The sequence below is a fragment of the Pipra filicauda genome, unplaced genomic scaffold (genome assembly GCF_003945595.2).
Source record: "Pipra filicauda isolate LSUMZ 115617 unplaced genomic scaffold, ASM394559v2 scaffold300_size901280_pilon, whole genome shotgun sequence".
In the NCBI taxonomy this organism is placed as follows: Eukaryota; Metazoa; Chordata; class Aves; order Passeriformes; family Pipridae; genus Pipra; species Pipra filicauda.
The window spans coordinates 397,113-410,302 of NW_024104422.1; the positions used below are offsets into that span (position 1 = coordinate 397,113).

Sequence of the window (13,190 nt, forward strand, 5' to 3'; positions counted from 1 at the left end):
AACCCTGAATGAGGTGTTACTTGTAGCTGCAGCAGACTTTTACATTGAGTAAGTCTAAACAGGCAGCTTCAGTTGTTTGGGTTTTTTTCCATCAAAGTTTTGGCAAAGCCAAAAGCAGCACTTCATTGTTACATTAAGTAATGGAAAATCAGAGTTCTCAAATGTTGTTGCCTTTCTGAACTACAGCTCATCTTTTTTATTAATTTGGGAGGAAGAGAATCCCAAACATAACCATTCCAGCATCAAACTCCTCATTTTATTGTTGAACTTTCTATTCAGGAATGAGAAAGTGAATACTGCTATTTGTCTCTTTTTCTCCCTTTTGTAACAGAAAGCAGACTACTGTCTTCAATGCCAGCATAAGCTGCTTCCCACTTTTCCAGAGCCACATGGCCAAGAATGGAACAAAGGTAACCATTTCACCTTATGGTATCATCAGTGGGGGAATGTTGCCATTGCACTGTCTTCGACTTTTGTCATAATTGTTCATGGGGCTCTTTCTTTGGAAAGATTACTCCAGAAAGTTACTTTCTTGGTTTCCCAGTTATATTTCCATACCACTGGAAACAAAACAACCAAAAACAAAACAAAACCTCTTAGTTCCTTTCTTCTTTTTTTTTTTTTTTTAAATACACAGTCTGATTTTACTTCTCTAAAAATCAACCCCTCCAGAACATTTTCCTTGTACTGCAGGTGAGCAGACATCAAGAACTGAAAGATGATTGGAGCCATACAAATCATCCTCCAGGCTTTTTGCTCATGCTTCTTCCTTTAAATTCTTTCAGTATCAATTACTGCATTTCTACTCTCTGCTCTGTTAACTTTTCCTGAATATAATTATTCAAGCTCTACAAAAGTAGCTTTAAAAAATCCAACCTACAAAACAAAACAAAATACCCCAATGAAACACTAATTATCTTGGATATTTTAAAGTTAAAAATAAGTTTCCTCTGAGGGAAAAGTAGTACCCAACTTTACTGCAAATGTAGAAACTCAACATAATAGCAGCAGGTCTGAAACCATGGCATAATTAGAAACTAGAGCACCTGTCTCCTATTTCTTGATCGAGGAAAAGATGATTTAGTTAAAATTTTATTAGACTAAACTGTAGAAGACATGAACTCACTCCTTCACATATCCCTCAAATGTAGCAGCACATCACATCTTTGGGTCAAAAATCTCAAAAGGCAGTTAGTCACCTAACTAATTTATTACTTATGTGAAATGCATGATTTCAGGAATGTCTAAATGTTGACGTTTTCATTGGTAACGTTATATTATATATAACACCCTGCAACTGCATATATACAAATGTGTGGCTTTTATGGCTGGGCTTACTCCGTGTGTTTAATTTTCATGGGTCTGGTGGCGCCCACGTGCTCAGAGAGCCCATCTCCCTCACCCTGACAGCACTGCATTTAGCACTAGGCACAGCAAACTTGGTAATTTATCACCAAAAGGCCGGGATGGGCAGGGAAAGGGAAGGGAAATGTCTGGCTTTGAGATGCATATTTGGATCCCTTCTTGATGAGAAGACACTTCTCAGGAAAGTAACCTAAACACAGCACCACTGACATCATCCATCGCTGTACCCTCTGGGGGTCGTATTTTAGAAGAAAAGTGTGAATGAGTCATGCTAGAAACATAAAGGGATAACATGGAACCCAAATCCTAGAAAATATTTTGAAGGGTAAATAATAGATGAAACTTGCAAAACATTCCCGCGCTCCTCTGTTCCTTTCGAATTCCATTCTCAGGACGTAAGCTTTCTGCATACTGCGCTCTGGAGCATCCGCTTTGGGTTTGTGAACTGCACTTCCAGGACTGGATACCTAGAAGCTGGACACAGCTGAGTTCACTGCTGAGTAGCTGTAGAATGTTTTCCCAGCAGTGATCATGTAAGAGCATGTATTCAGCTTGTTGTACCCAGGCTGCCTTTAAGGGGCAAAATGCCAATCTTTGCTTTCTGCTTTAGCTTCCCAGCCTGGTGGGCAAATGGTCTTACAAGTAAACCAAAGCTTATTCTGCATAACTAGGGATCCTGAAATGAGGTATAGGCTTGAGCTTCAAGGTCACATTACAGTACTCCCTGTACTTTTCATTTTTGAACTGTAGGTTGAAAAGTGGGGCAATATGTGTCTTGCAAATATGTCAGGCAGTTGTCTGTAGAGCCCTTTTCTTTGGTTAGTCCTGGTAAAAGAAGGGAACTCATGATTTCAAAATGGTTCTTCAGATTAGGTTGCTTGTGAAACTGGGTCAGCATCTGGAGTAACACTTGTGAGCTCCTGTCCTTACTTTCATTTACTCTCAAATCAGTGATTTACATCACTAAAGAGCTATGGGCTAGTGTGTCCTTCCACAAGGTGGGTGTATCTGTGGAATGTTGAATGGGAAGCATCTCTGATACAAAAAAATGTGTGTGTGAAGAAGGTATAGAGACACCATGGAACGGCATTGTGAGGAAAAGAGGACACTGCTCCCAAGCATTGGCTGTGTATAATTCTTAAATGTTTTGTGTGATTCACTATTGCTAAGTTTGCTAGCATTTATCAATATTAAAAACTATAATGGAAATTCTGAAAACTTGTTCTTTAAATTGCTGCTCCGTGATGCTCCTTCAAGGCTATATGTGAAATCAGCACTTAGTTGGAGAGGTCGATGGACATAAGCCATTCAGATCAGGTGGGACCCCCCATCTCTTCAGGCCGTATCAGACAGTTTGTCACCTGCCCCCCACAATCTGCCACAACAGGCAGCTGCCTTTTCCACTTGCCTTTCAACCACATTTAGCAACAATAAATCCATCCAAAGGCCAGCTGGGGCACGTGGGATAGCACTGCACAATGCCTTACAAGGTCTCTGCCCAGGAAGAACAGGTACAAACAGTCAAGCTTTTCACCCACCGAGATGAAACCCAGGAACAAAATGTCACCTGTCTCCCTTTGGACCAGTATTAGGAACAGCTTACCTTTTGAGGGAACATTCCCAGAGATGACTTAAAAGCCTAGAGGTCACTGGTTGTAAACAGCAGGTAAATCCCTACATTATGAAGCTATGAGAACAGCGAATGGCTGCTGAAGTCATAGATTTCACCTCTTTATCTCAGCAATTTATAACTGCTATATGGTTCGGGATGAGGAAAGATCAGCAGCAGAAAGAATAATTTTTATTGATTGTTAACTCTTTCCTTTTGTGTAATTTCTCCTGTATGTCACCAGTTAAGTAAAACATCTGTTTTGAAGTCAACACTATCCTTATTTCACAAAAGACCTTAGTTATTAATTCCTTTAAAGACCTTAGATACTAATTATTCTTTGACTCACATATTTTCTCTAGGCAAGACTTGAAAGACTTGAAAGAAGGAGCATGGTGGTGGAAATTATTCTCTCCGTGCATTTGTTCTCACACAAAACATCACCATTTTAGAATCTTTATCTGTGAGTTTTTCTCTCATTTTTATGAGTTCTGCTGGGTCAACAGCCATCCAACACTCATCTCTTAAAGAATGCACATTTGCATTTTTTCTACTTTAATTACAGCAAGGATGTCACATGTTCAGCTTTTTTTTTTTCTCTGTGTGTGAAAAATCCCAGATAAGCAAAGTAATTGTTTGGCTTAACTATCATTCCACAATCTTTCAGGATAGTTTTCACTTTTCCATGAAGAATTTATATATTCTGTGCCTCAGTTTCTTAACTTGGTATCCTGTTGCTTCTTCACCTTGTCTCCCACTACAAGGAGGGGAGGGATAAAAGCTGGAGAACCAGGTGAAAGAGTTGACAAAGGAGTATGTTTTCCTCTGAAGGAAGGAACTGAGAAAAGTATTAATTCCATGACTTTTGCACCATAGTTCAGCTAAGTTTCAAGTGCACTACTTTCCATTAGACAGATCCTGTGCCAGTGCCCTTGTACTGTCATTTCAGCAGGCTTCTGGAAAGAAGAGAATTGTTAAATTGAAATATTGAGGATAAGGAGAAATTTATATTATGAGAGTGTGTTTTCTAATTTGGAATTAGATACTGATTAAGAAAATTTTGTTTATTGAAAGCCAGCATCATGGGGTCCTGATCCTGTTTGCCATTTGAGGCACTGTGGTAAATCAAGCAATAATTCTAATGTATTCCATGATTGGTTTTTTTTAAGAATGATGGAGCCAAATTCCACTGTTCTCATGTTATTCTATCTGGACAATAGAGAACAGCTTGGTGAGCAGTTTAAGGTGTGCTTGGTCTTTTAGTTTAGCGCTCTTCACCAGGTCAACAGAATTCTTTAATTATAATCATAGTATGGCTTTAGAGAAACCCACAGTATTTTTTTAATATCTGGATATTAATAAATTGTATGAACTAAAATAAACTGCTACCACATAGGGCAAAGTATTTGTTGTTACATTTATGTTCCATAAAAGGAAGACAAAATTACTGCTTGAAATACCGTCCCTATTATCACTGTTGAGGAGGTATCAGATAGCAGGCATGGAGAGCCTTCAAATAATGAGGCAATATAAATTCTTGTATACAGAACCTCAACTGTTACTTGATTCCTATCTTCAATTATATTAAGTGTCCCAGCAGTGTTTGATTGGGTTTGTTTAAATCATTAGTGATGCACTGGAGGAAAAGGATACTGTTATTGGTACTGAGGTTGTAACAGAACACTACAAAAAGTGGATACTTATTTCAAGTATATTTGAACAGATTGACCAAAATAGAATTATGGCTTCAGTAGAGACTTTTTACATAGGAACTGTGTGTTCTAACTGAAGAGACAGTTTGGGAAGATGACAATGATCCTTTAAGGACAAGTGCAGTTGTGCATTTTTACATTTACCTATATGAGTTTAAAAAGTCAACTACACATTTTATTCATTTTATTAAAGACTTCCACAAAGCCTCTTTTCTGTAGGCTGTGGGCTTTTTTATATGACCTTCAATTGCTTACAAAGCTGACATTAAAGAAAAGTAAACTACACTTGAAATTCTTATTATAACAAGTCCACGCTACCTTCTCTTTCTGTACTAAGCTGGAGCCTGAAGGTTCTGAAATCATACAGCTCATGCCCAAAATGGAGAATATCCTCAGCAAGAAATCTCCTATTTCTTACTTCCATCTCCTGTAATTTTTTTAAGACAACTGTCTATTACTTTCTCTGGCAGTTCTAAACTCTTCACTGCTTCTAGAGTACATCACATGTAGTGCACATGTGCAACATGACCAGAAACTCAGGCATAATTTATTCTGCATAGATTTAAGAAGCACAATCACAGAGGGTGGCCAAGTGTCTTCCCACAGTGTTCCAAGCAATCAAATTAACCCAGGCTGGCTTAGCTTTGGCACACACGGAAAGGTACTGAGCTGCCTGGTGAGTACTGTGCCACTGCTCAGTGCACTCAGAATGTCAACCAGGAGGTTTTTGATCAGAGAAGCAGATTCCCTCTTTCACCAGTAAGATTTTGGTTATGAAATGGTCCATATGAGATTGAATCTGACTGGGCAAATTAAACAGGAACCACAACCTCTTGTTGAGAGAGAGGACAGAGCCCTTGTAAACGCCGAATTTTTCACTAAGGAGATAGGAAAAAAAATTCACAAACATGGGAAAAAAATTCACAAACATGGAAAAAAAAATAGTACTAACATAATCTATGATTTAACTATATGCATGAACAAGCACTTATATAACATCTCCAGTACCTTTCTGCTTATCTGAGTCTCTAAATAGCATGTCCATATACCATTTTTATGCAAAATCATAGTTTCAAACAAAAGGCAGTTTCAGTTCTACCGTGCTGTAATTGGAAACATTTTTTAAAATGTGTGTGCATTTCAAAACACAGGAAGAACACCTGTATACTAAAGAAGTATACAAACAATGTGTCCTGAGGTGAATTTGTAGGGCCACTTGATAGGTCTGTTGATTTCAAGTTACTTTACTTGTAAGAGGACTACAATAGCCATACAGTGTTATGAATATCTGTTTAATCTTAACTAGTTTCTCTGTGGTGGAATTAAGCTATTGCTCATGAAAAAGCATTCAAATGAAGCATTCAAGTCTTAATATATTCAAAATACAGATGACACTACTTTATTTTATTTTTTAGATTTTAGGAAAAGCTTCCTAAGATGAAAAAAGATTAAATAAAAAAAATAAATTGAACAGTAACATCTACCAAAGAGAGTTATTCATAGCAGCTATAAAAATAAATTGCAACAAAGTATTTTAGCTGTGTAGCAATTCTGAATAACAAGTGATGGTGCATGAAAAACTGAAAAATTTTGTATTTGTATTGCACTCTTGGTTTTATCTCATGGTCACTTGCAGTGTATTATCAGCATCGTTTTCTCCTTTCTTCCTTCACTCTTCAGTTTTAAAAAGAACAACTCTTTCTCAAGTGTTATGGGGCTGATAATGATCAGACAAAATGGACTTACATCCTCAGAGAAAAATAACCATAAACAGCAGAGGAAATACGGAAGCACTCAAGTATCTTGTCATGCAAACACCACATAACTGAGTTCCAGGAAAGAATAAGCAATATGTTATTTTAAACAGCTTCCTTGGCACTTACTAATAATAGTGCTGACTTGTTTTTCTCTGTTTCTATTTTGTAAGAAATCAGCTCTGAGTGTGTGGACTGGATGTTTTTAGGTTCACATCTGTTGGACAAGCCAGACAAGGTGGAACAGAGTCCTGATAGAAGATTTTGAGCAAACCTCGGTGGCTGCAGAAATCCTTCTCATTGTAGTGCATGTCCTACCCTCTTCACAGAATTCATACTCTCAGCTGAATATGGTGAGTTCAGCGAAGACATTCTGGATCTGAGGCACTTCAGTCCAGTTTTGTCCACCTTTTGGAAATTGGGGATTGTGTTTAACTTGGCTGAATCAAAAAAAAAATCTAAATAAAGATATCTGTGATAAGACACTATTTGATCTGTTTAAAATTAGCTGTAGAAAAGAAGCTGCCTTGACAGTAAGGATTCTAGAGGAAGCAAGAGAACTTGAGAGCTGTGCATTCTAGCAACTAGAACATTCCATAAATGTTTCTTTAAAAACACCCTCTTGAAGGTGTCAATTGTCTTGAAGTAGACAATTTAATGTTCTTCTTGAGTAAAATCTAACACAAGCAGCAGAGTGCTGAATATGAATCATTCTACTGAAAGCTGATGTTTAAACAATAATTGTGACTAACTGGGTTCTTTCTAGGAAAACCAGGAAAATCTGAAGAAGGTTTTAAAATGAATTAATAACTCTTGATACTGCAACCCAAGATGTGCAAGTGACCCGCACTGAAGTCATGAAACAGGAACTCCAAGCTAATACATAACACCTGCAGCTGATCTTGTTCTGTTACTGGCACTACATGCTTCGAACAAGAAGTCTCTTCTTATGTTACCCTAATGTGGAGAAGAGATAAAATTGAAAGTGTCTTCTAAGAATGTTCTGGTGAGAATATAGAGCAGGACTTCAGAAGGTCGGTAAGACTGGCTAAGTCATCGTTTTGTATTTGTAAAATTCACTAACTATATTAAGTGTTAATGTAAACTGAACATTTATACATTTGACATATTAACACCATTCTCTATTTTGTATTCATGTGCAATAACTGACTTGAAAGGCTTCTGTCATGAGGATATTGACAGAAGCATAGGTGTGTGCAAATATACAGCATTTTTCTCGACCTCAAGAATGACACATCACTGTAAAGGCAATAGGGTATGTCTGACAAATATGCTGAAAATGCAGATGCAATAACATATTCTTTTTTAATTGGAAAAGTAGTTATTATTTATAAGGGATAATTCTGAACGCATTATATGATATTCAGTGCAATTTTACATCCCATGGCTACAGCATGAACAATATATACTCTCCAGAAGTGTGTCCATGCACCTCACTACAATTAACAATTCAATTTTTGGTTCAGGATATAAAATTTTCAATTTTCAGTTTCAGGATAAATCCAACCTCTTTGAGCACCCAAGCCCAGATCCTCATTTGGATGCCTAACTGTCTTTGATCTCTGGACATTTTAGCTTCAGAATTAACTGTGAGAATACAAGTATTTATATAATTTAAATAATTAATTTTAGCTTTGAACACTTATCAGACACTGCTCTTAAAATTTCATCACACCTTTTTTTGTCCTATTTCCACCCACTGTTAACAATGGATGGACATTTCATAACTCAAAATTGGTAAAATTAACAAAAATTTTGTAGAAATCTGTAATTGCATTCTGACCAATAATTGGGTTAAAGTGGATGGAGTCATTGTGAGATGCTGTATTAATAACGAAAGGGTAAAACGCATTGCAATTCTGTAATTTGAAACAAACAGATTAAAACCAGAACTCTGAGCATGGCCAGGGACACATATATATTGCTACAAAAAAACCCCAATTAACATCTGCACCTAACATGTCCCGAGGTGCAGAAAAAAAGCTGAAATTTAAGAAAAAAAAAGCTGAAATTTAAGAAAAGCAGCCCTCCCTAGTCCAGATTTACACGTGATAGCATCACCATATTGTTTCCATGTCACAGGGCTGAATATATTTGCATTTTCCTGAAGCAATCCATGGAGCTTTGCTTACAGAGGTTGCTGAAAGAACCTGTCCCTGTTTTGGGGAGACAAAGAGCGTGCAGTTGTTCTATTTTTACTTGTGAGAGGAAGAAACAGAGTTGGAGGAGACTGTGGGGAGCCCTCATCAGGGTCTGCAGCTTCCTTAGGAGGGGAAGCAGAGGAGCAGCACCGATCTCTGCTTTGTGGTGACCAGTGACAGGAACTGAGGGAATGGCTGGAGCTGTGTCAGGGGAGGTTTAGGTTGGATATTATGAAAAAGTTCTTTCCCCAGAGGGTAGCTGGGCACTGGAACAGGCTCCCCAGGGAAGTGGTCATGTCACCAAACAGAGCTCAAGGTGCATTTGGACAACACTCTCAGGCACATGGTGGGATTCTTGGGGCTGTACTGTGCAGGGCCAGGGGTTCCTTTCAGCTCAGAATATTCCATGACTCCATGCACTCTCCCAGCCCACACACAGGGACAGACCCTGGGACAGCAAAGCACAAGGCGGGCAATGTGTGAGGAATTGTAAAGCTTCCCAAATTTCATATTGTTAGAGTTTGTCCAGGAACCCCTTCTGCAGTCAAACCCTGATGAAACAATCTGCTGGGACTGTTCCAGGAAGCGATTATTCCCAAACAGAAATGGAGGCACAAGAGGGCAGTGAGGTGATAGAATCCTAGAATCATTTAGGTTGGAAAGGCTCTTCAGATCATCCAGTCAAAACACTAATCCAACACCACCTTGTCCACCAAACCAGTGGGGTCTGAACAAGAAGGACAAGCCCAGTGCAACAGTATTACCAGGGATATAACAGAAGGAACTGTAGATGGCTTTGGGTGGATTTAGGTACTTATGCACCATGGCCCATCCCACACGGGGTTTAAAAAAAGCAATGGTTTTCTTTCTTTTTTTTCTCTACAGATAGTAGTATAAGGATTCTTGTTTTGTAGAAAAACATTGCTCATGATTCCAGGAGAGGAGTTCCCCAAAGCAGAACATGATAACTGAAATGAAATAGAACGAATGCATCAAAACCAAGGCATTTAATAAAATAGATCATATTTTTTCTACTCTAAAAGGTGTGCTAAAATATGTAACTATACATTGCTTCAAAGGGTGAAAGATCCTCCCTCTCCTGGGGGGTATATAGCACCACCATAGCACATACACTGCTTTTCAAAGCAATGAAGCCCCCTAGGCAAATGTATCTGGGGGATTGGACTCATCAGGCCTGGCAAGCTCATCCTTCTTGACTTCTCCATTAAAAGCATCAGAGGTGGAGTCTTTGGTGACAGTTTGGGCTGGTGCTGGGATATCTGTGATCCAAACGTGATTCTTTCTGATAGTCCCATAACTGGTGGTAATGGTGAAGATGTTGCTTCTCTGGTATTTCCTGGCAAACATGCAACAAGTCTCTTTCATCCCTCTTCTGAAGTTTGCATTATAGATGTAGAAGAGGATTGGCTTAGAGGCTGAAGAACTGAAAGAAATCCAGGTGGTAGCCAGGAAAACCAAGGAGCTCTTTCTGTAGTCTGCTTCCTGTGGGTGCCACAGCTGTACCATGTAGAAAGGGAGCCACGACAGGAGGAACACTAAGTTAAAGATGAAGAACATCTTGACATTTTTCACTTTTCTCCTTGAGATCAAATTTGTTGTCCTCCTGCCAGCCATGTCTTCAGTGCCTTTTCTCCAAATGTAGGTGAAGAGTTTCTCGTAGCAGAGGATAATGAAGAGGGCGGGGATCAAAAACAACAGCACTGGGAGGTGGACAATACTGGAGTCGATTCCTTGCCGAGAATCGGGTAGAAAAAAGTTGCAGTGGTGGTCGCTGTCAGAGTCGTAGAGAAAATAAGCTGGTGATGCAAACAGAGCACCACAGAGCCAAGAGGCCAGAATCATTTTCTTGGCTTTCTCCTTGGACATTTTGAAGTTCAGGGGACGGATGAGAGTGTAGCATCGAGCCACACCTATGGAGAAGAGCAGGTAGATCTGGACTGCTGGGGTGAGGTACTGTATGTACCTCACCAGCTTGCACATCCCGTTCCCCAGCATCCACCTGCCGTAGGTCAACTGGAGCAGCAGGAAGGGCGCACTCACAACACTGGTGAGCAGGTCTGCACAAGCCATGGAGACCACAAAATAGTTGGGGGATTGTGTCTTCCTGCTCCTGGGCATCACTAAGCAAAGGAGGGAGTTTCCCAAGATAGAAACCAGCCACAACACTCCCCAAACCATGCTGGCTGCTGCAATTTCCCCCGGCCTCAGTCCATAGTCTAAGAGAGTGTGGTTCCTGCTTGAGCCGGGTCTTGTGGGTGATGATTCTGTCATCTCATAGCCAGCAGGAGGGATGGAGGTTTCGAGGTTGCTCATGTTCTGCAGCAGGAGCAGTAAGGTAGGGAGAAGGAAAGGATTGCTGCTGTTATCCATGCTTTGGGCAAACTCGGCCATGTCTTTTGCTCAGGCTGCAGAAAGAGAGGAGAGGACACATTCTCTTGAACAGCTCTGTGTGAAAAGTCCACCTGAACCAATAAAAGATAACTCTCAGTAGCCTCCATACTCCCTAGAGTAGTAGATTTCAGAGAAAAGGGTCAGAAATACACAGTGACACTACCTGGCATAGCAAAAGGCATTAAGTTTTATGCAGGTTTTTAGGAATGCCCTGAGTATTTCAGACCAGCATTTCTGTTCTGAGAAAGGTGAATGTCCCTTTCACAGCTGGAGACCAAGGTGTCATTTCACCAGTGCTGGCGAGCTGCAAACAGAATGAGTGGAATATATCCCACTGATCCCAGAAATGAGCTGTACTTCACAGTGTCCATGGAATTGCCAAAAAAGCAGACCAAAAGGGTCCCTGCACCCTTGACTTGATCTACGTTGGTCAAGGAGACAGGCAAATGAGGTGTTTCTTTCCACCCAGAGGTGTAATGGGAAGTCACCTTTTCCACAATATCATCTTTATTGATAAGGGTACTAGCAGACAAACTATGCTCCCATCCGATCATTAGTAACATGGGTGTTAATATCCCTAATGTTCCCAAATCTGTTTGTTCCCGGCCATAATTTTGGAAGGGAGGCGAGGTCTGAATTGGAAGGCAAAGGAAAGAACATCCAAGCAGAAGGAAGGGTTGGCACCAAGCTGGGAGGTCACTCCTCACTGTGAATTCCCTGCAGCCCTTCCCCAGGGAGGAACTTTTCTTCAGGAGCTGGACATTGTGTACCTTAAAGAGTTCTGAACAGCAATGCTGTCCTCACAGGCACCTGCCTCATTAGGTACCTACCTTGCTAGGTCCCTGCCCCGTCAAGGGTGGCAATTCTCTCTGTGGCCCTTAGAAGGACATGGCATGACAACATACAACAACCTCCCTCCAAAACCTGCAGAAGACCTTTTGATCAACAGCAGTGTTTTGATTCACAGTGAATACTCTGAGAGGAAGTCAGTGTCCTCAGGCAGCTGAGATGGGAGGTTGGAGAAGGGACAGGGGACCCTTTTGAGTTTCAGCAGTGGAGCCTCTGCTTGTCTTGTCAGAACTGTAAATAGATGTGACTGCAACCAGCTGTTGGGGATCTCTGTGCTCTGGAGAAAAGCCAGGGGGAGGGGGAATGTCCTTACCTTGGTCAGGGACCGTCTGCCCAGGCAGCAGCAAGTCTGACCCTTCACAGGTCACCCTGTTGAGCAGAACCTGCCTTAAGGTTCTGCAGGTCTGGAGGTGAGCCAGAGGACAACTGAAGGACTGCCAGGAGCAGCTGACACCAACAGACAACATGGAACCCCTGCCCGCAGTTAAGTCACAAAGAGTTCTACACTCTCAGAATCCTTCTGACCCAAGCACAGGATCCGGCACTTGGCCTTGTTGAACCTCATCCCATTGGCCTTGGACCATCTAGGCAGCCTGTCCAGGTCCCTCTGCAGAGCCTTCCTACCCTCCAGCAGATCAACAGCGCCTCCACAAACTAGTGTCAACTCTGCAAATTGCCTGAGGAGGCACTCAGTGCCCTCAGCTGTGGTGGTTGATAAGGATATTGGACAGGACTGGCCTTGGCCAGCTCTGGGAAGGGACAATCACCTTTGGGGAGTCACCTTTTCCACAATAATAAAATCTTCATGGATAAGGATACTAGCAGCCAAACCCTGCTTCCATCCAATCCTAAGTAACATGGGTTTTATGAACTGGTTCACACTTGCAGAACTCCAGAATTTTAAAACTAATTGTCTTGCCCTCTACCCCACAAGCTCAGATCCTTTAGGAAATACAGTTTGTGGTTTGATTCCCCTTCCTCCCCCTGCTGATTTAGCCCAAGGCAAGAAGATGGCAAGTTCTTCTTTCAAAGCATTTCTAAAATCAAATGCAACAGAAGATTGGGGAAGGCCTGGTAGGAAAGATTAAAGAGGCTCTCTTAAAAAAATTCCTTTACAAATCAGCACTAACTTTTGCCGTAAAGGTGTCTTGAGAATTGATTCCTGAAATCACTGTTTTGTATTGAGTTGGGAGGCCTCCAGGCATCAGTGTGTACGCAATAGAAACAGCAGCCTTCTCAGCATAGAATCATGTCGTATTTGAGGTTGGAAGGGAGGTCAGGAGATTTCCAGCCTGTCCTGCTGCTTAAAGCAAGGAAGGTGTGAGAC

The 13,190-nt window shown here is 40.9% G+C and overlaps 1 protein-coding gene across 1 annotated transcript; it reads right to left on the reverse strand.

Moving 5' to 3' along the window:
- Nucleotides 1-9,590: 9,590 nt before the first annotated feature.
- LOC113985266 (probable G-protein coupled receptor 19) lies at nt 9,591-12,274 on the reverse strand. The gene is made up of 2 exons (XM_027715905.2): nt 12,177-12,274; nt 9,591-11,028 (listed from the first exon to the last, which is right to left on the reverse strand). Exon 2 carries the CDS (start codon nt 11,012-11,014, stop codon nt 9,761-9,763), a length of 1,254 nt encoding a protein of 417 aa, XP_027571706.1. The 5' UTR covers nt 11,015-11,028; nt 12,177-12,274; the 3' UTR covers nt 9,591-9,760.
- Between the last annotated feature and the right edge of the window lie 916 nt (nt 12,275-13,190).

Bases quoted from the DNA above. Each gene is read 5' to 3' on its own strand.
- LOC113985266 (XM_027715905.2), bottom strand. From the start codon at position 11,014: ATGGCCGAGTTTGCCCAAAGCATGGATAACAGCAGCAATCCTTTCCTT.